At 40.8% G+C, this 24,418-nt stretch overlaps 2 protein-coding genes across 5 annotated transcripts in view; both read left to right on the forward strand.

Annotated features, from left to right (window-relative positions):
• The first annotated feature begins 1,023 nt into the window (after positions 1-1,023).
• Positions 1,024-9,550, forward strand: LOC109104172 (univin-like). Of its 3 annotated transcripts, none has more exons than XM_042778450.1 (6): positions 1,024-1,242; positions 6,136-6,278; positions 6,349-6,420; positions 6,672-6,766; positions 6,922-8,520; positions 8,890-9,550. In XM_042778450.1, exons 1-5 carry the CDS (start codon positions 1,139-1,141, stop codon positions 7,069-7,071), a joined length of 564 nt encoding a protein of 187 aa, XP_042634384.1. In that variant the 5' UTR covers positions 1,024-1,138; the 3' UTR covers positions 7,072-8,520; positions 8,890-9,550. The 3 variants fall into 3 exon arrangements, with proteins under 3 accessions (XP_042634384.1, XP_042634383.1, XP_042634386.1); XM_042778449.1 differs by having other exon boundaries at positions 1,026-1,242; positions 6,346-6,420; XM_042778452.1 differs by lacking the exons at positions 1,024-1,242; positions 6,136-6,278; positions 6,349-6,420; positions 6,672-6,766 and having other exon boundaries at positions 8,132-8,520.
• Positions 9,551-12,756: 3,206 nt separating this feature from the next.
• Positions 12,757-24,418, forward strand: part of LOC109075620 (AF4/FMR2 family member 3-like) — a 20,091-nt gene continuing 8,429 nt past the window's right edge. For both annotated transcript variants that reach the window (XM_042778453.1, XM_042778454.1), the window contains exons 1-3: positions 12,757-13,136; positions 15,577-15,697; positions 23,732-24,208. In XM_042778453.1, the coding sequence (XP_042634387.1) occupies positions 13,072-13,136; positions 15,577-15,697; positions 23,732-24,208 (663 nt within the window). In that variant the 5' untranslated portion in view covers positions 12,757-13,071. The remainder of the gene's footprint in view (positions 13,137-15,576; positions 15,698-23,731; positions 24,209-24,418) is intronic.

The following is a 24,418-nucleotide window of genomic DNA, read 5'->3' on the forward strand; positions in this document are numbered from 1 at the left end:
TTTAAATCTAGATTAAAAACACACCTCTTTGGCCAAGCATTCAAATAATGCATCTCATAATCTTATACTGCAGTTATATCTGATCAAATGCACATTAACATTCTTTTGCAGGGGTTGAACACATCATTTTTTGCTTGGTTGGAACAGCTATGCTAATTATGTCTCTATTTGTTTCTCTGTTTCTGCTGGATTTACATCCCATGGTAACTAGGATTTACACAAGCTCCAGTCTGGATCCAGAACACCTGAGAAGAGATGATGCCAGCCCCTCAGAGGACCTCAGATGATGCTAACCCAGAGACAACATACAGAACTACCAAATGTTCTGTAAGTTTGATCGCAACATATAATCATTGCTGTTAATAGTGTTTACCGTCTGTTTGATTACATGACATTAACTAACTGCATGATATGGACATCAAATTGAGATGGTCACCACTGATAAGCTACTATTAAATATAATGTAGAAACTTAAATTTTCCGTAAAGCTGCTTTGTAACGATTTACATTGTGTAAAGTGCTATACAAAAAAACTTGAATTGAATTGAATTGACATTGAAATATACACCTGGTTCAGGGTTCTCTGTGGCTTACCAATGACCTTACTCGCTTTATTAATGACCCTAGTTAGTGTAGTGATATTCTAATATTCTGATGAATGGCACATTTGCAGCTCAAATGAATATGTGATTTTAAAACTGTGTTGCATTACACACTAAACAGAGTTCAATCTATGAGCTGACGCAAGTTCAGTGTCCAGTTGATCATAATGGTTGTTCTTCCTGGGAATGAGGCACGTTCACGTATCCGTTTCATGAATGGCTTCAGTATTTGTTGCCGCACTGCTGTTCTTTCTGATCTTTTTCATATTTTTCATCTGTCCTCCTGCAGGTTAGAGCTTATCATCTTTGTTAGTGTGTAACCATGTGATAGTGTTTTTCTCAGTTTCACCTTTATTCTCCACCTCCTTTTCAACACCATCCATTTGCTCGACATGAAAACAGTACAAAGTATTCCAAGGCCAAGCTCGGCCAGGGTAGATAAATCCCTGCTTTCCCAGACCCTTCAAACAACATCCATTCATTCCTGTCCAGAGTCCAGAGCGTTTGTCACGAGACTCGAGCGTTATCCTGCAGTCATGCGTCTGGTGCTGTGTGTCGTCGCCGTTCTGTTCGGGTGTCCTCTCGGAGAGATGTTTGTTCTGCATCCTTCACCTGAGGCATCTGCTGTCAAAGCCAACAGGTAAGAGCTGATGATTTAAAGATGAACAATGTCATGATGAATAGATCAGGGCATCCTGTTTTAATCACCTGCACTTCTGTTCATTAGGAGGTTTTGGGGAGAGTTTCAGGGAGATTTTCAGTCTATGAACCCAGATTCACTTGAAGTCTTAGATTTGGTAGAAGTTTAGGCTGATATTTGAGTGCTCGGGGCAAAAGTTGAATCAACCTCATTACAATAGCATGCTCTTCTTCCATGAGACTCAAATCCTCCTGGCTGACCTGATCGTGCTTGACGGACCAAAAGAGAATTGCTGGATATCTTCAGAAAGTTTCTCTTGCTCTGGAGTTTGTTTGTTTGCTGGTTTTATTGTATTTGTTATATTATTAGGGCTCAAGCCTGGAGGGCGAAGAGCCCTATTGTTTTCCTTAGGATTTTTTTTTTTTTTTTTTTTTTTTCTTTCTTTATTCCTCTAAGTTTTTTTCCAAGGGTTCGGGGGCTTTTGGGGCCCTTAACATGCTTAAAAAGTCTTGAAAATTGGCACACACCTTGGAATCTGCGGCCATTAGGGCGGGCAGAGACTGGTACATGGGCGTGGCACAGGGGCTCTACAGCGCCCCCTGGAATATTGAGGGCCATATATCATCCATACTTGCACGTATACATATGAAACTCGGTACACATGTAGATCTCATCAAACCAAACAACTTTCGCACTGCATGTCATAAGCTCCGCCCAACAGGAAGTTGGCTATTTAGGGTTTTGTGAAAAACACATGCTCTGGAATTTGATATACTCCTCTGAGGAACTCCACCCATTCGCCACACAAACTCGGTGAACATGATCTCAAGACATTGGGGATGCTAAATTGCGAAGATATTTTTGATATCTCGAACGGTTTGTCCGTGGCGAGGCGTTGAAATTATGGCGAGAAATGAGTAACAGGAAATGTCTAATAACATCCACATACATTACCTGATTTAGATCAAACTTCATCGGTTTGTTCGATGTATGATGCCGATCGCATATATGTGACTATTAGGAGTCAAAGTTACAGCGCCACCAACTGGCAGCAGGAAGTGTGTCATTTTCAAAATGCTTTGAATTCAGCATCTTATTTTTACTCGATTTGCTTCAAACTTCATCAGAATAATGATAAAACACGGCCGATGTAGATCTGTTGTGGGGATATTGATATCTAACATAGTGTTGCCATGGCAACACTTTAAACTTGAATATTCTTTTCTGGGGATTTTGAGGCAGATAACATGCTCAGAATTACATAAAACTCAGAACACATATCAGTATTAATGATAGCTAGACACTGGCAAAAGCTCATGAACGGGCGTGGAGGAGCCACTCTATAGCGCCACCTTTTGTCAAAAGTGGGGGGGGGGTTAGTTTTAGCTACAGACACCAAACTTGGTACATAAATTGTTCTTATCAAGACGGACAACTTTCTCATTTACAGTCATCAGCTACGACCAACAGGAAGTCGGTTATATTGATTTGAATATGGATTTTTGGAAAAATATAGCTGTGAATTAATGCATACTGCTCAGAGCAGAATTACAGTATACACACCAAACTTTGTCTACATGATGCCAAAACATTGAGGAACTTAAATTGCGAATGGATTTTGGATAGCTTGAACGGTTTCGCCGTAGTGATTTATTGAAATAACAGTAAAAAAAAGTAAACATAAATTGTCTTATATTTCTTAAAGTGCAGCTTCCCAAACACTTCAAAATTTTTTATATATAGAGGACAAGTCATTCTGAGCAAATATGCATAGTTTCACGACTTTACAATGCTCTATGGATAATATAAAATTAAAAAACTGTCAGTCATCTGATATCACTCTGAGGCCACTCTCTCTGTGTGAGAAAAAGGAGGGGGCTGAGTCACTCTGATGGCTCTCCCATTGCCCTTTGAAGAATGTGTGTGTCTTGAGAGTATGTGTGTGACAGAGAAGAGAGAGAGAGAGAGAGGAGAGAGAGAGAGAGAGAGAGAGAGATATCAAGCTATCCAGAGAGAGAGAGACTTAAACATCTCTTTAATCATCAGAAAAAAAAAAAATCAGTATTTTAAATTGATATTGTTTATGTTGTTGCTAATGGTGTTTTTTTTTTTTTTTTTTTTCAAAAAATCATAGACTGCATAGTCTAAACTGTTTAAAACTAAATATAGATTAATCGTTTTTGATGTTACAAAGGTTATTTAGGTGGGTTTTTTTCCAAAAAATCAGAAAAAAATCAAATGTAAATAACTGCATAGTCTTCACTGTTTAAAACTAAATATAGATTAATCATTTTTGATGTTACAAAGGTTATTTAGTCAGAAGCAGTGAGCACTTGTATTTTTCTTTGACAGCATTAGATTTATTATTAGTTTGCTTTCACTTTAAGAACCAATCACGGGTTTAATATACACATGCCTTTTCTTTCTGAGCTGTTAACATTAAGAAATATGCCTAACTGACTGTGTTTACTAGGATATTCCCCAAAACGCGCATTTAGATGTTATTATGTATTTATTGATCCATGCACAAAAAAGCGGAAGATAGCTCAGTTTAGTATTCGCGCGTGCGGCTGTCTGTGTGCGTGCACGCGCTTCAGATGTGTGCGGTGAAAACTCACACAGCGCTCGACTGTTCCGCGAACAATCCCGAGCGTCTTATATGCTCACCTTGTGCCTTATACCGAGTCCTAATCGGTGAGTTTGAACGAGAATGCACCCGTTGACGGACATTATGTGAAAATGTAGACAGTGTCAAATAAGCTGCCTATTTATATAACAGATATTGATATTGTACGTGTGCTATCGATGCATCGATCGATCCATATCGATGAATCAATACACCCCTAATATATCAAATGTAAATAACTGCATAGTCTTCGCTGTTTAAAACTAAATATAGATTAATCGTTTTTGATTTTACAAAGGTTATTTAGGTGTTTTTTTTTAGGTGCTATCGATGCATCGATCCATATCGATGAATCAATAATCGTATATATATATATATATATATATATATATATATATATATATATATATATATATATACATATATATAATTGCATAGGTTTATAATAATAATAATAATAATTTCAAACTCATTTAAATACTGACCTATGACATCCTGTGACATGACATGTATCTGAATTTACACAAACTCGTGATGTAACAGTAAAACAGTTCAGCTCACAGATGAAGACTAAGCTGTAATGCCGGCAAAAATATTTCACAAATGCTTATAGATCAATAAAATCATTAAACATGCTATGCATGGCGTGCATCATTATTAGGCACTTGATATTCTGATGATATTTTCCAAGCACATTTTTCCAATTCCACATCCCATCAGTCTTAATAACTACTATACATTTGGTATTTGATCATTTATGAGTGATATATAATTGTCCATTATTGCTGGAAGTGAAAAACTGCTTATATTCAGGAGTGCTGAATTATTAGGCATGTTTTCTTTTACTGATAAAATTATAATAACATACTGTTCTGCAGATGTTATAACATATAACATGAAAGTAATTATTTTTTGTAGAGAGGTTTTTGAATTTTCCTTATGGTAAGATGGATATATATTGTAGATTTTTTTTTTTTTTTCAGTGAAAGTAATGTGTAAACAGCATCATGTAATATTTTTTATGATGGTTAGTTGCATATTTGTCTATTTTAGTTTCCATAAAGTTACTCTTAAAAAGCTCATTTTTATTCCATCTTCTATTCTGAAAAGTCTTAATTCTTAATTCTTTTGCAGTTAACTTGTGTCTTTTCTCCACCTGTCAATTTCTGTATTGCAATAGTTTTGAATAATTTTCATGGGGATTTTTTGACTTTTCAGTCTGAGTTACAACTCTTTTTTGGCTCATTTCATCTGTAAAAAAAGAATTGCCTAATAATTCTGCACACCTGAATATAAGGAGTTTTTCTCTTCCAGCCTTCATGGACAATTATATATCACTCATAAATGATTAAATACAAAATTAATGGTAATTATTAAGACTGATGTCCTTGGGAATTGGTAAAATGTGCTTGGATAAAAAAAATCTGAATATCAACATGCCTAATAATTGTGCACACAGTGTAAATCAATAAAGGTTTTAGTAACACTTTATAATAAGGTGTAATTTGTAAACATTAGTAAATTAACATGAACAATATATTTTCACAGAATTTATTAATGTTTGTTGATTTTAGTTCACAGTGCATTAACTAATGTTAACAGATAATTTTTTTTTTTTTAAGTTTTGACTATTAACTGACATTGACATGCTATATAATTATTGTTCATGTTAATTCATATAGTTGATGTTAATAACTGAAACCTTATTAAAAGTGTTACTAAAGTTTTATATATTGTTCTGTGTGTGTGTGTGTCTTTCATAGTCTTGATGGTTTGGATTAAACCTTTATTTGCTGAATCCTTAAAACCAGACTGCCATAGAGTTACTGTAAATGCATGTGCCCGCTGGGCACAATTTTCCTGATGCCACCGGGGCGGTGTTTGCGCTGATGGCTTGAGCCCGCCATCGCTGCTTGCAGCTATATTTTCTGAATCTTTTTTTTTTTTGTTTTATGGTTTTTTTTTTATTTGTTATTTAATATGAAATGCTCTGGATTTTACTTCAGTGTTTTGTTGTGTAAAGGTTGACTGCACAGACACATGTAAAGTTCTGCAGGTATAAATGAGGGCATCTCTCTTCTCCTCTGGTGTCCTGTTACAAGGTCAAACGCTGAGCCTTCACAAACACGCGAGGATCCTGTGGCTCACGGCTGCACTTTAAAACATTTGGCTGGCGTTTGACAGGCACACACACATGAGGTCTGCAGAGGTGTTATGACAGTGTGGGTTTAAAATGATGTTTTTTTATTTTATTTGTATTTTTGCAGATGCAAGGGAGAACTGGAAATCAGGAAAATCCTTCTGGAATCTCTAAACCTCCAGCAGGAGCCTCGTGTGTCCATTTCGAAGATGCATCATTTACGTGAGCAGTGGAAAGCCAGTCTCAGAAGCAGCCTCACATCAGCACCAGGTACCTAAACCCCAGAGATCAGGCTCAGGTGAAGACTTCTGGTGAATCTGACCTATTGTCTGTTTAGCAGGTAACTCAACATTTCCCGAGGACTCCAGAAACTCCAGTTGCTGCAAACAATCCTGTCAGGTCTTCATTAAAGGTGAACAATCAGATGCATCCCGCTACGTTCTCATCACTGCAATATTTTTGGTGTTAAAACCAGTTTAAATGAAAGGCTGTACGGCTACAGTGTATATGAGCGCAATGTACAAATAATTCACACTTCATTAATGAAAGCAATGCTTCGTTTTCTATAGACTTCTATAGATTTATTTTCTTTTGTCTTGGTTTTGGGGCTCATCTGTGACATTGGGCTCATCATGCATGTCTTCTCTTGTGTAAATGTGTCAGATCTGGGCTGGGAGCGCTGGGTGGTTTATCCAGAGAGCATCACCTTCGTCCAGTGCCGATCCTGCGGTTCTGAGAGCACAGACGTATCTGCGCAGGTGCGATACTTCTACATCATGTTCAGTTGATCTGTTTTCTGTTAAGAAATGCTTTACACAAACATTTTTCCTCTCATCTATGGCCTCAGACTGATGAAATGCTTCAGATGATCTTGTCTCTGGGCTCAGACCTGATCTTAATTGTCTTCCCACAGTGCTGCAAGCCGACTGCTCACGACATCGTCCCGTTCGTCTACATGGACGACTGGAGCAGTTTGGTTCTGTCCTCGGTGAGTCTGATCCGCGAGTGCGGCTGCGACCCTGGAGAGGAAACACAGGACCCCGAGGTCATGACCCCATCCTAGAAAGCCTTCCTGACCCGCAGGTCACGTAACAGAACCACAGAAACGCAATAGAGAAGCACAGCTTTTTGGATTCGTAGGTTTATAGCTAAGCAAACTTATTTAGCATCTTTTGACTTTTGCTGCTGTTGGGAGTCAGACTCTTGTGGGCTGTAAGAGTGGACTTATAAAAAGTTCTCAGAAGAGGCAAAAAAGTTCTCAATCTAAGCATGTTATTTGACTTTCACAGAAATGCACAATGGACCTTCTGTTATAAATCAGTTCAAGGCCAAATCTGTTTTTAACTTCAGGCTTTTATGGGGCTGCGGCTGCAGTGGCCAGCGAATGTTCCCTGAGAAAATGCTGTCGAGCAGCTCTGCCAAAATTTTCCCTGTGTGAATCTGAGGACCAAACAAAGTGTTACATCCAAAATGACCTTCCTTTAAATCAAATTCTAATTTCAGTTATTCCTCTAATGTGGTGTCAGGCGTGATCGTTAGCACTAACGTGATCTGTGTGTTGAGAAATGCCCGGTCTTGTTGAAGAATCAAACGCACATTCCAGCAAGAACATTTCGACTGTTTGTTTGCAAAAACCATCTGGCCATAAATCACCATAATTTCAACCCAGTATCATATATAATTGAATCGACTTCCAAACTAACACTAACACTTTCCCATGCATGTTTAGCTAATATTAAACAAGATTTACACTTTACATCAAATGTATGAGCAGAATGTTTTATTAAAGAAAGCTTTCATGGCATAAAGATGTGATGTCCTTACTTCACTTCAGAAAAGATCTGTCCAACATTTGTTTCTCTTTGTGTGTGTGTATTTCTGGCAGCTTCTGTGTGTAACAAAACAAATGCTGAAAAGATTTATCAGAATGAACTTCTCTTGTGCTCATTTTTCAGTGGTTAGTAATGATTGCGGCTGCAGTTTACTTGCAGTGCATTTCTGAAATGAGTGGCTTATTTTTGGGAGTTTATTGGCACACACTGTTTGAAACTGTGTGTGTGTGTGTGTGTGTGTGTGTGTGTGTGTGTGTGTGTGTGTGTGTGTGTGTGTGTGTGTGTGGCTGTTGCGCACTCAGTAAAAGAGTCCATAGCTTCGACAGCTCTCTGTTCCTCCTGGCTTCAGACAGACTCCACAGACCTGCGGCCGTCTGACCTTCAACACTAAAGAGAGAAGACAAGCAAACAAACACAGGAACAACACATCCTTTCCTGAAACACCATGGCCTGTGTGGGATCTTCCTGGCTGTGCTGGGGAGCACTGCTTTCTCTCATATTCTGTGAGTTTGCTCAGGAGAACAGCTGGGAGTGTTTGGACAAGGACGAGATTGTTACTGAAATGTCCAAGGACGCTGAGATGCCGTCTGAGTGTGTGTTGAGCTGTACAGCGCTCTCTTACAGACAGATCGCAGACAGACAGCAGAAACTCATGGTCCGCTTCAAAGACTCGCAGCCCGGTAAGAGCTTACATGTGTTAAACAAAACCAATGAGGCTCTTTTCCAGGGTTCATGGTCTAGTAAGAATGAAAAAACAAACAGTGCCCAAAATCCTAAAAAAACAAAAGCTGTATGTACAGAAATGTGCAAAAATCTTGTACAGTTTATACACTATATGCAAATGATATGGTATTTTAGTTCAGTAATTGTGACCTCAGTCAACAACAGTAATATATATATATAGAGAGAGAGAGGGAGAGAGAGAGAGAGAGAGAGTCTACTAGTTTTCCCACTAGTTACAGCATGTAGTATAGCATGACTGAGCTTAAACATGCTGCTGTAGAAGAGCATTTATTTATTCACGTTCATATCTTTGTCGACTCCTGCAGGTGAGTTGGGGGACTTCTGCTGGTTTATTCACAGGAGATGCAGCACATGGGATGAAATTTTTGTTTTACTGTCAGTCAATGAATCCGTTCCGAATGGAGAATCGATTCAAATTCAAACCAACTCTCTGACTCACCTGATCTCTGTTCAGTCCCATGACTCTCCGTCCATCATCCCTGATGACTGCGGCCTTCGCTTCGACGTCACGCCGCACCTGACACACCTGAGACACCTGACACACCTGCCGCTCTGTGTCCGGCTGACAGGCATCATGGGAAACCGCTTACAGTGCCCACCGTTTCTGGTCATGATGAGGAATAAAACGAGTCTGACCAACTCCTGAATGAATCTATAAACATGATAAGGCACAATGGTAAAGATTCAGACAGATAATCTCTAAGAGGCTAGTGGGGAGGCATTTAGGATGTTGCATTTCAATTTCAATTTGTTTGAATGAATGTTTCAGTTATATGTGAATTTCCAGTTTAATATGCTTTAAATTTGAAGTATACATTTTATTTTAGTTTGCCTTTGTAGCCTTTCTGTTTTATTAAGCATTTTATATTCAGTAAATTGATAAAATCATTAGAATGTTGTCCTGTTTATTTACCATCCTACATATATATATATAATTTTTTTTTTTAATAAAAATCTGGATGCTAATCTCTGTGTCTACTGTGATTTCATATTGATGTGATATTTTGATTTTCAATCTAAATCACTGAGGTAGATTTTAAAACTGTCAAACAAACAAATCAATAGCATGAAAAACAGTAAATCACAACAATTATTGATAATTCAACTCTCTCTCTCACACACACACACATCATATTTGTTTAGTCAAATACACTCAAGAAAGTACAAACAGAACTGAGCACACAATCATCATCATAATTCTGCGCAGTAGATTTATTCAATCAGTTTCATGCTTGATATTCAGAACAGCGTATCCATTACTGTGATATTTATTTTATGGGCCATTCTACAGAATTGGTGCAAACTGCTGTCCCACAACCAAAAAGACACATTTAAAAAGCATTTAAGAATTTGAATCGTAGATGTTTACTAAGATCCTTCTATTAATGGAGGATTACATTTACATTTAATCATTTAACAGACGCTTTTATCCAAAGCGACTTACAAATGAGAACAATAGAAGCAATCAGACCAACGAGAGAACAACAACGGTATACAAGTGCTATGACAAGATTATAAGATCCTTCTAAGACCACAGAAACCAGTTGAGTCCTCTGCACAATCTGACTTTGCTGCAGCCTGGAATTGAACTGCTGGTTTCGTCTGGTCAGAGGAGAACTGGCCCCCGACTGAGCCTGGTTTCTCCCAAGGTTTTTTCTCCATTCTGTCACCGATGGAGTTTTGGTTCCTTTGGCTTTCTTAGTTGGGGACACTTCATTTACAGCGATATCGCTGACTTGGTTGCACAGACACTATTTGAACTGAACTCAGCTGGACGATGACATCACTGAATTCAGTGATGAACTGCCTTTAACTGAAAAATGAGTGTTTACTATTGTCCTTCTGCTTTGTTGACACACTATTTTCCTAATTAATGTTGTAGTTGGGTTAAGTCGTGGGAAGTCGTGGCAGTCGGACTTGCAATCCAAGGGTTGTGAGTTCAAGTCTCGGGCCGGCAGGAATTGTAGGTGGGGGGAGTGAATATACGGCGCTCTCTCCACCCTCAATACCACGAGTGAGGTGTCCTTGAGCAAGACACCGAACCCCCAACTGCTCCCCGGGCGCCGCAGCATAAATGATACCCACTGCTCCGGGTGTGTGTTCACGGTGTGTGTGTATTCACTGCTGTGTGTGTGTGCACTTTGGATGGGTTAAAAAAGCAGAGCATGAATTCCGAGTATGGGTTACCATACCTGGCTGTATGTCACGTCACTTTCACTTTTTTTCACTTTACAGTTGCTTTGACACGATCTGTATTGTAAAAAGCACTATATAAATAAAGGTGACTTGATTTGACTTGACTATCTATTGAAACCCACAATAATATTTAAAATATTGGTAAGCTTAATATATTTAAAATTATAATTTATTTGGTACTTTCAATTGAGAGTTGGCTGTCCCGAACCCCCAAATTTCAACTTATGAAAATGATATTGAAATATTTGTATTTTTTTTTCATTGTTGTATTTAAAAGTGTCTTTTTGATTCTTTTAAAAAATGAAGTAAAAATATGTATATTTATTCATAACTTCATGTATAAAAATGTGTCCCACATTTTTTATGTTACTACCGAAACAGTGTTTTAGTCCATTGGCCGAAACTGATCTCCCTCTCTCTCATAGCTATGAGGTGTGAGTGAGTAGTAGCCTCATCATTTTGAGGTAAATGTGTTCAAAAGTATGAAAAATCTGTGTGTAACTTTAAGAAACGTCGCTACTGAACACCTTTTTTTCTGCAATTAAGTACACTGTTTTGGGTGTTATTACATAACGTTTTTTTTTTATATGTGTACAACTGTTCAGAACTGTGCTAGCTAACCATGTGCTGATTAGCATTATTGAGCTGGTTTCAAAAGTATCTAAAATTGTCAATACCAAAACAGTTTGTAGTTGTACAGTGTAATTATACTCCATCAATGAAATGGTTCCACCAAAGCAGGACAAACCGCTGCGACTCCGAGCAAGACAGCAGCGTTTCATTCCTGGTTGAAGGAATCGGTGAGTGAATGATTTAGAAAGTAGACTTATAATTGAGCTACAGCTGCTTTAGTCTTCTTCTACATGACACAACACCTAATGGAGTGCTGGACACTGTTGGCGTTTAGCTCCTCGTGCGCCCCCTCTGGCTGGAGAGGGAATAGCACACTTGTACTGGCACTTCTCTCAGAAGAGTAAGGTTAGTGTGGTAGAAAACTATTACAAACGCAGTCTCAGTTTGATTAAGGGTGCTTTCACACTTGGTTCTCTTGCCTGGTCCGAACCCAAGTTCGATTGTTCCCCCTCCCCCGCTGGACTGCATTCATATGATGTTTTTTGGGTCCAAACAACGGTTTGTTTGCGTCATCAAGCTAGCAGCTGTTTATCCCGCTGCTTAGTAACGACGCGGCGCAGGAGAAGGTGGCAAATGCATAACATTGCTCTCTGCACTTATATATATTTAAGTTTTTGAACCAGTACATAACGGCACTTATACGTCTGTCTTACAAATGCACTGCAAATGATCTGAAGAACATTGAAGGTGAACAGAAATGAGACACACAGCTCTCTGTTTGCAGAGCGTCAGTCACGCTTGTCAGGAAAGTGAGTGAAACACACACACAAACACACAATTTATCAAATAATACGTCATTAATAGTGGTTCACTTCCGCGATTTGGTACGATTGTGTTCACATAAGCAGCGAACCGTACCGGAGTTCACATGAACCGTACCCCAGACCCACGTTTTTAGGGGACTCGGGTACGGTTCGCAGGTGCGCACTCGAGTTCGGAAGACAGCGTTCACATCACACAAATGAACCGAACTCTGACGTCAATCGAACCCGGGTGCGCACCAAAAGTGCTAGTGTGAAAGCACTCTAACAGTGTAATCCGAGCGACATTATCTTGGTCAGTTAGTCTTGACTGTGCAAACAAAACAGACTAGTACCATTTCAACTGAATTATGTGACAGTTCAAAACACAATTAAAATTCAGTTAAAGAAACGGTTTTATTTAGCTATTTAACCTTCTTGTATTTTATTTTAAGCTGTAAGCATTTACTAACAGTGTGTATTTTTACATATGTAAATATCACTGTATTACTATTTACTTTAAATCAGTATCGCTGCTCTAACGTGATGATGTAATTGTTGGCGTGCGCGCTCCTGCAAGAACATGCCCATAATAGGAGTGTTGAGTCGGAACCATGTAATACTGCGCGGGGGTGTGCGCTTTACTTCATGATACTTCATGATATAATTATACGAATTAATGTTTAATTATTAAAATTCTTAATAAATTCGTAAACAAAAGGAGCCTGCTGTACAATATAGAGTTAAATCGTGTGTTTGACCCACTGATCTGAAGCATGTAGCATCGGGTGACCCGCCCTCAGGAGTGGATGCGTCCGCGGAGCTCGCGAGCTCGCTTCAGTCAAACTGTGATTTCTGGAAATCAGCGTTGATTCTCTAGATTTGAAGAAATGTTATAAATCGGCGGATCGTGTCGTCATGAGCGACCGACAACCGACGCCTCTCCCCGGACGCTGCAGACCGAGAATGAGCGGAGGGAGCAGGTTAGTAAACCCTGAAAAACGATCTCAAAATGAGGAAATAAAACACACGTAAACACTTAAAGTCCGTAAACACACACCAGATCCCGCAGACACACGAGAAACCGACAAATATAATTTATAAAACTGATGGGAAGTTTTAGAATTGAACTGACTGAATCACAAATGATTACATAAATGAGTACAAACTTAATAAAAGTGAAATGACATCATGTGTAAATACTAACACACCGACGCGAGTCATGTGATCTGATTTAATCCCTAGACATGAATTAATGATTGCTGTCAGACTCACGATCAGTGTGTGTTCTGTTGTGAGATCTTTATAAGAGTGTGTGAGTGTTTCAAATAGTTTTAGGCCGGAAAAACACATTCATTCATCTGAATCTGACACACACACACATACACACACTCTATCTCTCACACACACACACACACACACACACACACACACACACACACACACACACACACACACACACTCACACACACACACATACACACTCTCTCTCTCACACACACACACACTCACACACACACACACATACACATACACACTCTCTCTCACACACACACTCACACACACACACACACATACACATACACACTCTCTCTCACACACACACACACACACACACACACACACACACACACAGAACAGAGAAAACACGTCTAACATGTTTCCAGCGACTGCAGGTGTGTGTGGGTCACTGCAGTGGTGACCTTTGACCTTTAGTGTGTGATGAGTGTGACTGTATCTGCTGTATGTCTCATGAACACAAACAGAGTGTGTCTGTTTATACTGTACGGCTCTGGTTTATATCCACGGGCGAGTCAAGGGGAGAAGAACCTGTTATTATGGGCTGAAAGGTCAAGCAGAATGTAGTTATTAATGCATCGTTAAATGTTAAAACTTGAGCATTAATACAGAGACTAAACAGTGTGTGTATCAGATTCAGAAATATATTTCATTTAAAAAAAATACTATTTTTCTATAAATTTTCAGCATAAATGGCTGTAATAGTGCTAATTATTCTGTTATATGACAGACATGATGAGCAGGTGATTTGCACAGATGTGTGTGTGTGTGTGTGTGAGTCTTAATTGAGAGCAGATGTTCCTTACACACTTTTCCCTCCGGACACACACCTGAGACACGCAGAACACACCCTTCAGAACATACGAGCCTTTTTGTGCTTTTATTTCCCTTCATCATGAACACACACAGATCAGGGGGCTGTTTCATAAAAGATGCTAAAAAAGTGAGGATTAAAGTCCAAATCCTGACGTGAAATAACAAATCAATAGGGACTAAAGAGGTTTCATGAACGATAATTTCAGTTCAAGCAATCTCACTAATTTGATGAAGGTTCTGTGAGTCAAGATCATCTGATGTGCAGCTTATTCTTAATATTGATCATGGATCAAATCAACCCGAATATATTTGTGCTGTTTAATGCATTTGAGACGTTGTGTTTTCCTCAGTGCATAACTCGTCACAGGTATGTTTTTCACATGTAAATGTTAGAAAGTCATGCAAATATATCCATTTTACTGTCAGGAGTGAAGGAGCGCTGATATATATAATAGTGCAATAATTCTGAGTAAAATATAGATTCTGAGTAAAATACACAATGTAAACTGGCCAGTACAGCCCTAATTACTAGCTCAAAATGAGTTAAGTGTGTATTCTTCTTATCAGTTAAAATGTAGTCTAATTTCTATTATTTATTTTCATTTTTAAGTAATTGATTTTAACTTTTAATTTAGTGCTTTAAAGAGCAATTTTAGATGGTAATGTTTTAATGTTCTACTAATAACCATAAAGGACAGCTGTCACAAACCCGAGAGAAAGGCTGCGTGGATAGAAGCTGCTGATCTGCTGAATGCACAAGCAGCAACTGTTATAATGTTCTCATATATCTTAAAAAACGGTCATTACAATTTGGGCACAATACATTCCAGTTGGTTGTAGCCTTTTTTTTTTTTATATATATTTGATTATTTAAGTTGCAATTTCTGTATACCTTTATTTTTGGGCTGATAATAAAGTCAACTAATTGTATGAGAGAGAGTCAGTGCAGTGATGACATCGGTGCGCTCCTATTGGTCAGAAGAGCTCAGTTTAACCTGATAGTAAGCCTGCTCCGGACCAGATCAGTTTCCCAGCATACCACAGTGACTGAGGTTAGGAAATCCTAATCCAAACCTTTCTGAAACCAAATCAAGTGACAGTAAGTCAGACTAACTGAAATAAGCCTGGCCTATCTGGTAAACTAGTTTTATTAAACAGCCCCCAGGTGTGGCATGTGAGTGTAAATGTTGTGTTTTAATGTGAACAAGTTGATTTCAAGTTTGTATTTATGTTCATCCTCTGATTCATCTGTGTGTGTGTGTGTGTGTGTGTGTGTGTGTGTGTGTGTGTGTGTGTGTGTTCATGCAGTGTGCAGATGGAGGATCGCAACATGTTGCGGCGGATGGAGAAGGAGAGACGGAATCAGGAGGTGCAGTCAGAGGAGACGCAGTATGACAGAATCACTCCTCTCTTCAACAAACCCTATAAGGTGTTGTATTCCATGACACGTGTGTGTGTGTGTGTGTGTGTGTGTGTGTGTGTGTGAGACTGTTTTTTTTTGTTTGTGTGAGGTGTGTGTGTGTGTGTGTGTGAGACTCTGTGTGTGTTGTGAGTGTGTTGTGTGTGTGTGTTTCTGGAGTGAGTGTTCACAGATGCTGTGTTTGTCTCTTCATATGGAAACAGAGAGTTTTAATACTGGATTCATTTCTCTGTTTCTGATCTGAAATTCTGCTGATCATCACGTGATGATGTGAAACTCAGAGTGTGTTTGTGTTTTCAAGGTCTTTGATGAGTAAAGTGTGTGTTTGAATCACTATATGAGTAAACCAGATCATAAGATTCAAGGTTTTTATTCGTCACATACACAATTATATACAGCATATATAACCAGCAGTGAAGTGTGAGTCAGGTCCGCTCCATGGACAGTGCACTTATTAGAGAATACAACACAGATGAAAATATACATAAATACAGGTATGAAAGAATGAAATAAAAGTAAACAATAAAAATATAAAAATAAAATATAAAAAAATATGTATACTGTAGAATTAAATATAAAATTGAACATAATGTGCATGAAAGTATACTGTAGTCTTAAATATTAAGATACACAGCGATGTGCTAACAGGCTGTGACCAGGGCCGGCGCAAGCTCAAATGCCGCTCTAGGCAGAGCACGATCGTGCCGCCCCCACCTCACACTCACAATTAGGTATCCTTAAGATGCATGTAAACAAATTAATATTTTCTTTATCTATAAAATTACACTAAGACACCGTCTTTAGCCGGAGCAGACTTTCTCTCGCTTTCACAAAAAAGTTTACAACAAAAGCAAAACGTTGTGTCCTTGCTAATCGAATAAACCAGCCATGGTCTGTCAAGTTTCTCCCCGTTAATGTGCGACTGTAATGAGCCTCTGAAAATCTCCTGTTCCAACTGTCTTTTGGGAAAATAATTCCTTTGGTTTGATGTGGCCCTCCCTGTACCAAAGTGTCTTTAAGTCCAGGATTTATTACTGCTGGCCATTTGCCGGGATCGTGACATATTTCCTCACCTTCTGAGGGTAATATTTCTCCCTGCTGTTCCGTCTGTCCCTCATCAGACGAGCTAGTTATGGCTAAGCTGTCTGCCTTAGAGCTGTAATCGGGCCATAAAAGTTAGGCCCGACAGGTTTCGGCCCGAGCCCGACAAGTACATTTTGATTGACAGCTTTTTAAAAGCCCGAACCCGTTTATAGCCCGACATTATTCAAATGTGCGCACACACACACAGCTCTTTTTCCTTGTGTCAACAATGAATCATTTATACATGTTTTAACATAATTTATTCATAACTAACGTAGACTAGACCACTTGGAAGATGGAATAAAGAAATAAAATAAGCCCTTTGTAACATCGTAACATCTCAGCACTCTAAATATAGGCATAGGCTCATTTAGCCTCCAACGCACCAATAAAAACGAGTCTTTTTTAACAAAATAAGTTAAGATAAATTTTAAATTAAGATGGGTATTTGGCAATAACGAAGTTAAGATAAAGATCCGACAGATTTGCTTCGCCAGCAGCTGACATTTAATAAAAGAATAATGCCAACATTAGCGTAAATACTCTGTCCACATTATGCATTTAAGACTCAATGAATAATTAGTTATCATTTGAAAAACCTTTACTCACAAAGATTAGGCTAAGCCTACATGTTTTTGTGGAGGAAAATTATTGAATCCACTGTAGAGGTCTTCAGCGCTCACTGATGGTGCGTCATTATTCATTCATTCTTCTCATTATAAACATGGTCAGAACTTTTCCACACCTCAGACTTTGCTTTAGTTGCTGGTGCAACCAAAACATAATCGCCAGAGGCAAGCCTCTGTTACACCTACTCAGCATCCATTTTCGCATCTTTTTTGCGCTAATCGAAACGCATCACATGCCCGCTCGTTTACCTTAATTGCAAACCGGAGCGCAAGCCCGAGCCCAGCCCGAGCCCGCATAAGATTATATAAATTAAGCCCGAACCCGTCGGGTCCCATCGGGTCCCGTCGGGTTCGGGCAAAGATCTTCAGCTCTAGTCTGCCTCCTCCAGGACATTACTACCAACGTCCACACCTTCCCTGTCATTAGCATGGTCGCTGCTGATTTTTACTATGCTGTCCTCTTGACTTCCAGAGGCGATGAATTTCAAAAAGGAGCCTCTTTGTTTCTCCAGTGCTTGCTCTTTTAAAAGCCGTCGTCTTTTGTACTCATGACCAGATAATTGTATTCGTTTTGACATATTTGAATATACATTAACGTATTTTGCACGCATATCGATGCCGCTCTAAGTGGGGGTGGGGGCAGGGCGCAGCCGGGCGGGAATTTTTATTCTACATTTAAAGTTAATTTAAATTTATACTAATGGAGTGGGAAAAAATGCTGTTGATATAAGTGCGATAATTGTAACCTAATGTAAAACAAACAAATAATAAAAAAAAAAAAAATTCTCTCTCTCTCTCTCTCGCTTTTGCTCTCTCGCCTTCTCTCTCTCTTGCCGCCCTGGCTCAGCTGACGCCCTAGGCGGCTGCCTAGTTCGCCTATAGGCACGCGCCGGCCCTGGCTGTGACACTGTGAGTATGTCTGTGTGAGGTAGAGAATGATGAGTATATTACTGATAAAGTGAATATTAAGTGGAGACATGAAGATGTTCAGAGGCTGGTTTTGAGTTTAGGAGCCTGATGGGGAAGAAACTCCTCCTAAGTCTCTCAGTTTTTATCATCAGACGGCAGCAAAGTGAAGAGATGGTTACTGGGGTGGATGGAGTCCTTGATGATTTTAACAGCTCTGCTTTTGCAGTGTTTGAGGTAGATGTCCTGTTTTCAGGATTGCTGGTGAAACCCTGAATTTTCTCAGCTGTCTCAGATGGTACAGTCTTTGTCTGGCTTTATTAACCTGAGTTTGAATGTGTGTAGACGTGTTAAGTTTGTGAAGTATGTTTAAGGCAAGGTACTTGAAGCTGCTCACCCTCTCCACAGGGGTCCTCGCTGATCATTAGAGGAGTACAGAGCCACTGCTGTCTCTTCCTGAAGTCTACAATCAGCTCTTTAGTTTTACTCACATTCAGAGAGAGACAGTTGTCCTGGCACCATGATGTGAGTTTCTCTACCTCATCCAAGTATGCAGCTTCATTATTGTTGTGAATGAGGTCCAGAACCACAGCATCATCAGCACATTTGATAATAGATGTGGAACATGAGCTGATCCTGTGCTCTGTTAGTGTGGTGGTTCTTCATGTGTGAACTGTTCCTCTCTGAACACGTATCAATGAAGCAGTGTGTTTTAGGGCTGAACGATATATCGTTATCGTATCTATATCTAGATATGAACTTTCAAGATATTACTATCGAAAAAAGCAACGATATAGACGATATAGATTTCCCCTCTCCGCGCTCGCCCTGCATACAACTCTGGCAGTCACAACAAACATCAGTTTTACGAGTGCCCTTGAATGCAGCGCTAAAGCCAGCGCGCACACACTACCAGGGACGTGGGAACTATATTGTGAGAGGGGGGGCGGCGTTTCCATGGTGACGCGTCATTGCTTGTCACGTGACACACCGCAGCAGCAACAGCGCTGAATGAATGATGATTTGCTTTTATGTCATTTTTTTCCTTTTTTATTTAGAATATTCACAAATGTGTTAGCTATGGCATGAAATATCTGATATTCCGATTGTCAAATACATGCAAGTGGAAGTATATTGTTGTTTAAACACCTTTATAACGATCGCGTTAGTTGAGCTGTATGCGCGATGGGCGCCACTGTGTTAGTTTGTGCCGCAGACGCAGTTCAGAGAATCGGATCTGTTGGATTTACAACCTCTATGTTTACAACACGTGAATTCATCCACTTCTCCCGAATACTTAAAAGTAAGTGGCTGGTGAACTGGGAATAGAATAGAGTAAACATTGAAGTTAAGTTACTAACACAATGTGTATCTGATATGAATAAAACGTGTCTAATTATAATGGAAAGGATTATTATTACCTCTTCCATAGACATCAGTGTGTATTTTACAAACTCTAAATGTATTGTTTTTTTTTAGTACTTATGTGAATTTATATGTTTGAAACCTAAAATAAACAGTATGTGGTTGAAAACACTGAAAAGTTGTGATATATGACAGTTCTGAGCGCGCCTGTCTCAGGCTAAATTCAACATTTGAATTTAACAGTTGATCATGTGATGCACTTGATCGTACGCTCCAGGGACCAGCCTAGCCTGATTACACCTGTGTGATCGTACGTGCGAAAGGCTTAAAAACAATACATTTTCTGACACAAAATTTTGAAATGTAGGCTTAAATCAAACACATTTTAATTCAGATTCTGTATTTTTATATATATATATATATAAAAAAACGGAAAACAAAAAAAACGAACAAACCCCCCCCCCCAGCTGCCTGACCCCAAGGGGGAGTGGGGAGGGGGGCGGCCGTATTGTATCGATATCGAGATATCTGGCATGAAAATCGAGATATGAAATTTTGTCCATATCGTTCAGCCCTAGAGTGTTTGTAATCCGTACAGCCAAAGATGTGTTGTGAGTGTGATGATGGCGTGAGCACAGATCCCTCAGACGCAGCGGTGTGCAGTTTCAGTGTAATGGAGGTTGGGCTGGGCGGTAGAGCTAAAAGATTTTGGAACTTTTTTTAAACATTTGTTTCTCAGGGGAAGTCGTGGGCTAATGGTTAGAGAGTTTGACTCCTAATCCTAAGGTTGTGGGTTCGAGTCTCGGGCCGGTAATACCACGACTGAGGTGTCCTTGAGCAAGACACTGAACCCCCAACTGCTCCCCGGGCGCCGCAGCATAAATGATACCCACTGCTCCGGGTGTGTGTTCACTGCTCCGGGTGTGTGTTCACTGCTCCGGGTGTGTGTTCACTGCTCCGGGTGTGTGTTCACTGCTCCGGGTGTGTGTTCACGGTGGGTGTGTGTTTGTTTGTTCGGTTGTGTGTTTGTTTGTTCGGTTGTGTGTTCACAGTGAGTGTGTGTTTGTTCACTGCTCCGGGTGTGTGTTCACGGTGTGGTGTGTGTGTTCACTGCTCGGGGTGTGTGTTCACGGTGTGTGTGTGTGTTCACTGCTCCGGGTGTGTGTTCACGGTGTGTGTGTGTGTTCACTGCTCCGGGTGTGTGTTCACGGTGTGTGTGTGTGTTCACTGCTCCGGGTGTGTGTTCACTGCTCCAGGTGTGTGTTCACTGCTCCGGGTGTGTGTTCACAGTGTGTGTGTGTGTTCACTGCTCCGGGTGTGTGTTCACGCTGTGTGTGTGTTCACTGCTGTGTGTGTGTTCACGGTGTGTGTGTGTGTTCACTGCTCCAGGTGTGTGTTCACGGTGTGTGTGTGTGTTCACTGCTCCGGGTGTGTGTTCACGGTGTGTGTGTGTGTTCACGGTGTGTGTGTGTGTGTTCACTGCTCCGGGTGTGTGTTCACGGTGTGTGTGTGTGTGTGTTCACTGCTCCGGGTGTGTGTTCACGGTGTGTGTGTGTGTTCACTGCTCCGGGTGTGTGTTCACGGTGTGTGTGTGTGTTCACGGTATGTTTGTTTGTGTGTTCACTGCTCCGGGTGTGTGTTCACGGTGTGTGTGTGTGTTCACTGCTCGGGGTGTGTGTTCACGGTGTGTGTGTGTGTTCACTGCTCCGGGTGTGTGTTCACGGTGTGTGTGTGTGTGTTCACTGCTCCGGGTGTGTGTTCACGGTGTGTGTGTGTGTTCACTGCTGTGTGTGTGTGTGTGTGTTTCATAAATGATACACACTGCTCCAGGTGTGTGTTCACTGTGTGTGTGTGTGTGTGTGTGTGTTCACGGTGTGTGTGTGTGTGTTCACTGCTCCGGGTGTGTGTTCACGGTGTGTGTGTGTGTGTTCACTGCTCCGGGTATGTGTTCACAGTGTGTGTGTGTGTGTTCACTGCTCCGGGTGTGTGTTCACAGTGGACTGTGTGTGTGTACTGCTCCGGGTGTGTGTTCACAGTGTGTGTGTGTGTGTTCACTGCTCCGGGTGTGTGTTCACAGTGTGTGTGTGTGTGTTCACTGCTCCGGGTATGTGTTCACAGTGTGTGTGCGTGTGTTCACTGCTCCGGGTGTGTGTTCACGGTGTGTGTGTGTGTTCACGGTGTGTGTGTTCAATGCTCCGGGTGTGTGTTCACGGTGTGTGTGTGTGTGTTCACGGTGTGTGTGTGTGTTCACTGCTCCGGGTATGTGTTCACGGTGTGTGTGTGTGTGTTCACTGCTCCGGGTGTGTGTTCACGGTGTGTGTGTGTGTTCACGGTGTGTGTGTGTGTTCATGGTGTGTGTGTGTGTGTGTGTGTTTGTGTGTGTGTGTGTGTGTGTTTGTGTGTGTGTTCACGGTGTGTGTGTGTTCACGGTGTGTGTGTGTGTTCACGGTGTGTGTTTGTGTTCACGGTGTGTGTGTGTGTGTGTTCACTGCTCCGGGTGTGTGTTCACGGTGTGTGTGTGTGTTCACTGCGCCGGGTGTGTGTTCACGGTGTGTGTGTGTGTGTGTTCACTGCTCCGGGTGTGTGTTCACGGTGTGTGTGTGTGTTCACGGTGTGTGTTTGTGTTCACGGTGTGTGTGTGTGTGTGTTCACTGCTCCGGGTATGTGTTCACAGTGTGTGTGTGTGTTCACAGTGTGTGTGTGTTCACTGCTCCGGGTGTGTGTTCACGGTGTGTGTGTGTGTTCACTGCTCGGGTATGTGTTCACGGTGTGTGTGTGTGTTCACGGTGTGTGTGTTCACGGTGTGTGTGTGTGTGTGTGTGTTCACTGCTCCGGGTGTGTGTTCACGGTGTGTGTGTGTGTTCACTGCTCCGGGTATGTGTTCACGGTGTGTGTGTGTTCACGGTGTGTGTGTGTTCACGGTGTGTGTGTGTTTACAGTGTGTGTGTGTTCACGGTGTGTGTGTGTGTGTTCACGGTGTGTGTGTGTTCACGGTGTGTGTGTGTGCTTTGGATGGGTTAAATGCAAAGCACCAATTTATGTCATGTCACTCATTTATTTGGTTCCACAGTGATTTTTACTTTATCTAAACTTTGTGTCATTTATTTATTTTATTTTTACGCCATGCCTCAAGGGTTTCTTAATCGTTTTGCAAAATTTCTTCAAAGCCTATTTTAGATTTAACAGTCAAACATAAAATTAAATGTAAACAATTATCCTTATATTTTACATGCAGAATAAATAAGTGTTAAGGAAACGTTTGGCTTGTCTCCTGAGGCCACAGGAGGGCGCAATGAGCAAAATATTGCATTAAATTGTTTATTCAATACAATGAAATAAAGACTGTGTTAAAAAAGTGTATAACGTCTAAATTAACATATATAATTCAAATATATATAGCGGCGTATCTTGTGGGTTCAACTGGAGAGAACATTAAACACTACAAGGACTCTTACAACATCATCACCACATCTCAATGCAATTTTTTATTTTAAATTCGACTAATTCCTTTTTTTATTCACAATCTCCTCAATGCAGGCAGGCACAGCACTCATTTCAGCATGTGTTCCTGAGTTCTTATGTCACAGCTTACTGTCTGCTTGTCACTTGCACCTATATTGTGCACTAAAGCGAACATTATTTCTGTCGTTATTGACGGTGTACTGCCAAGGTCTAAATGGAGGCTCTTATGATCACAGGACAGTGCAGCTGAACACTGAAACCTACTGTCATTCTTTGTATTTATATTATATATCAGTGTACTGTGGAACAGGAACAGGATGGGTTGGTGTGTGTTGACAGTCACCACTGATTAGTTGTTTTTATAGTGTTAGTAGTCTTAATTTTCTGTAAAGATGCTTTGCAATGATCTGTATCGTAAAAAGCGCTATACAAATAAACTTGAATTGAATTGAATTGTTAGTGAACACACATGAGTTGTGTGTCAGTGCTTTCGGAGGCTCCAGCGCTAATCGAACACATCTGAGCCACTAACCCTCGATGTGACTGCTGCTAACTAACAGAGCATAATTACACTTCCTTTGTCTGATTGACTTTGCAGAGAATCAAAGATGACGAGCTGTCGAGTCGCATCCAGAGGATGCTGGGTAGTTATGAGGATGGATATGATGGACCTGAGGACCCTGCGCTTCCTTACGACCGTTCCACGCAGTTCCCTCAGGCGCCGTCGGGACACGCGGATCGCTCCAGAGCTGCCTCCGGTCCTGAATCAGGAGAGAGCTGGGACAGTTTCCCGGCCCTGTCCCCCCCGGTGGAGCCTCTGTCCCCTCTGCGGTCCAGCGACTCGGACACCGGCCCATCTCCGGAGCGCCGCAGGCTGACCCTCGCACTGCCGCTGAACCTGCACAGTAAACTGGACAAGGTCAAGAAACCCACAGCGTACGTGAGGCCGATGGACGGTCCGGATCAGGTGACCGGAGACTCTCCTGAACTGAAGGCCTCACTGGAGTCACATGAGCACTTACAGGACCTGAAGGAGAGCAGCAAACCAACCCTTGCCCCTGTGCAGGCTGCTGATGTGAGTGTTACAGTGAGGGCCAGACTAAGCCTGTGTGTGTTTCCGAGTGTTTTCAAACGTTAATCTAGTAGTGATGGGAAGTTCGGATCATTTTACCGACTCAGACCTTTGAGTCTCATTCAGCAAAATGAACGAATCTTTTTTCGAGTCATTTCATTCATTTTTGCAAAATAATTAAAATGTTATGTGTTACTTCCCTAACACATCTAC

The sequence above is a fragment of the Cyprinus carpio genome, chromosome A21, assembly GCF_018340385.1.
Source record: "Cyprinus carpio isolate SPL01 chromosome A21, ASM1834038v1, whole genome shotgun sequence".
NCBI classification, from domain to species: Eukaryota; Metazoa; Chordata; class Actinopteri; order Cypriniformes; family Cyprinidae; genus Cyprinus; species Cyprinus carpio.

Excerpts from the sequence above, each read along its gene's own strand:
- LOC109104172 (XM_042778452.1), top strand. The coding sequence starts at position 8,286 with ATGGCCTGTGTGGGATCTTCCTGGCTGTGCTGGGGAGCACTGCTTTCT. Across the intron at positions 8,521-8,889 it reads CTTCAAAGACTCGCAGCCCG|GTGAGTTGGGGGACTTCTGC; the intron begins GTAAGAGCTTAC and ends CGACTCCTGCAG.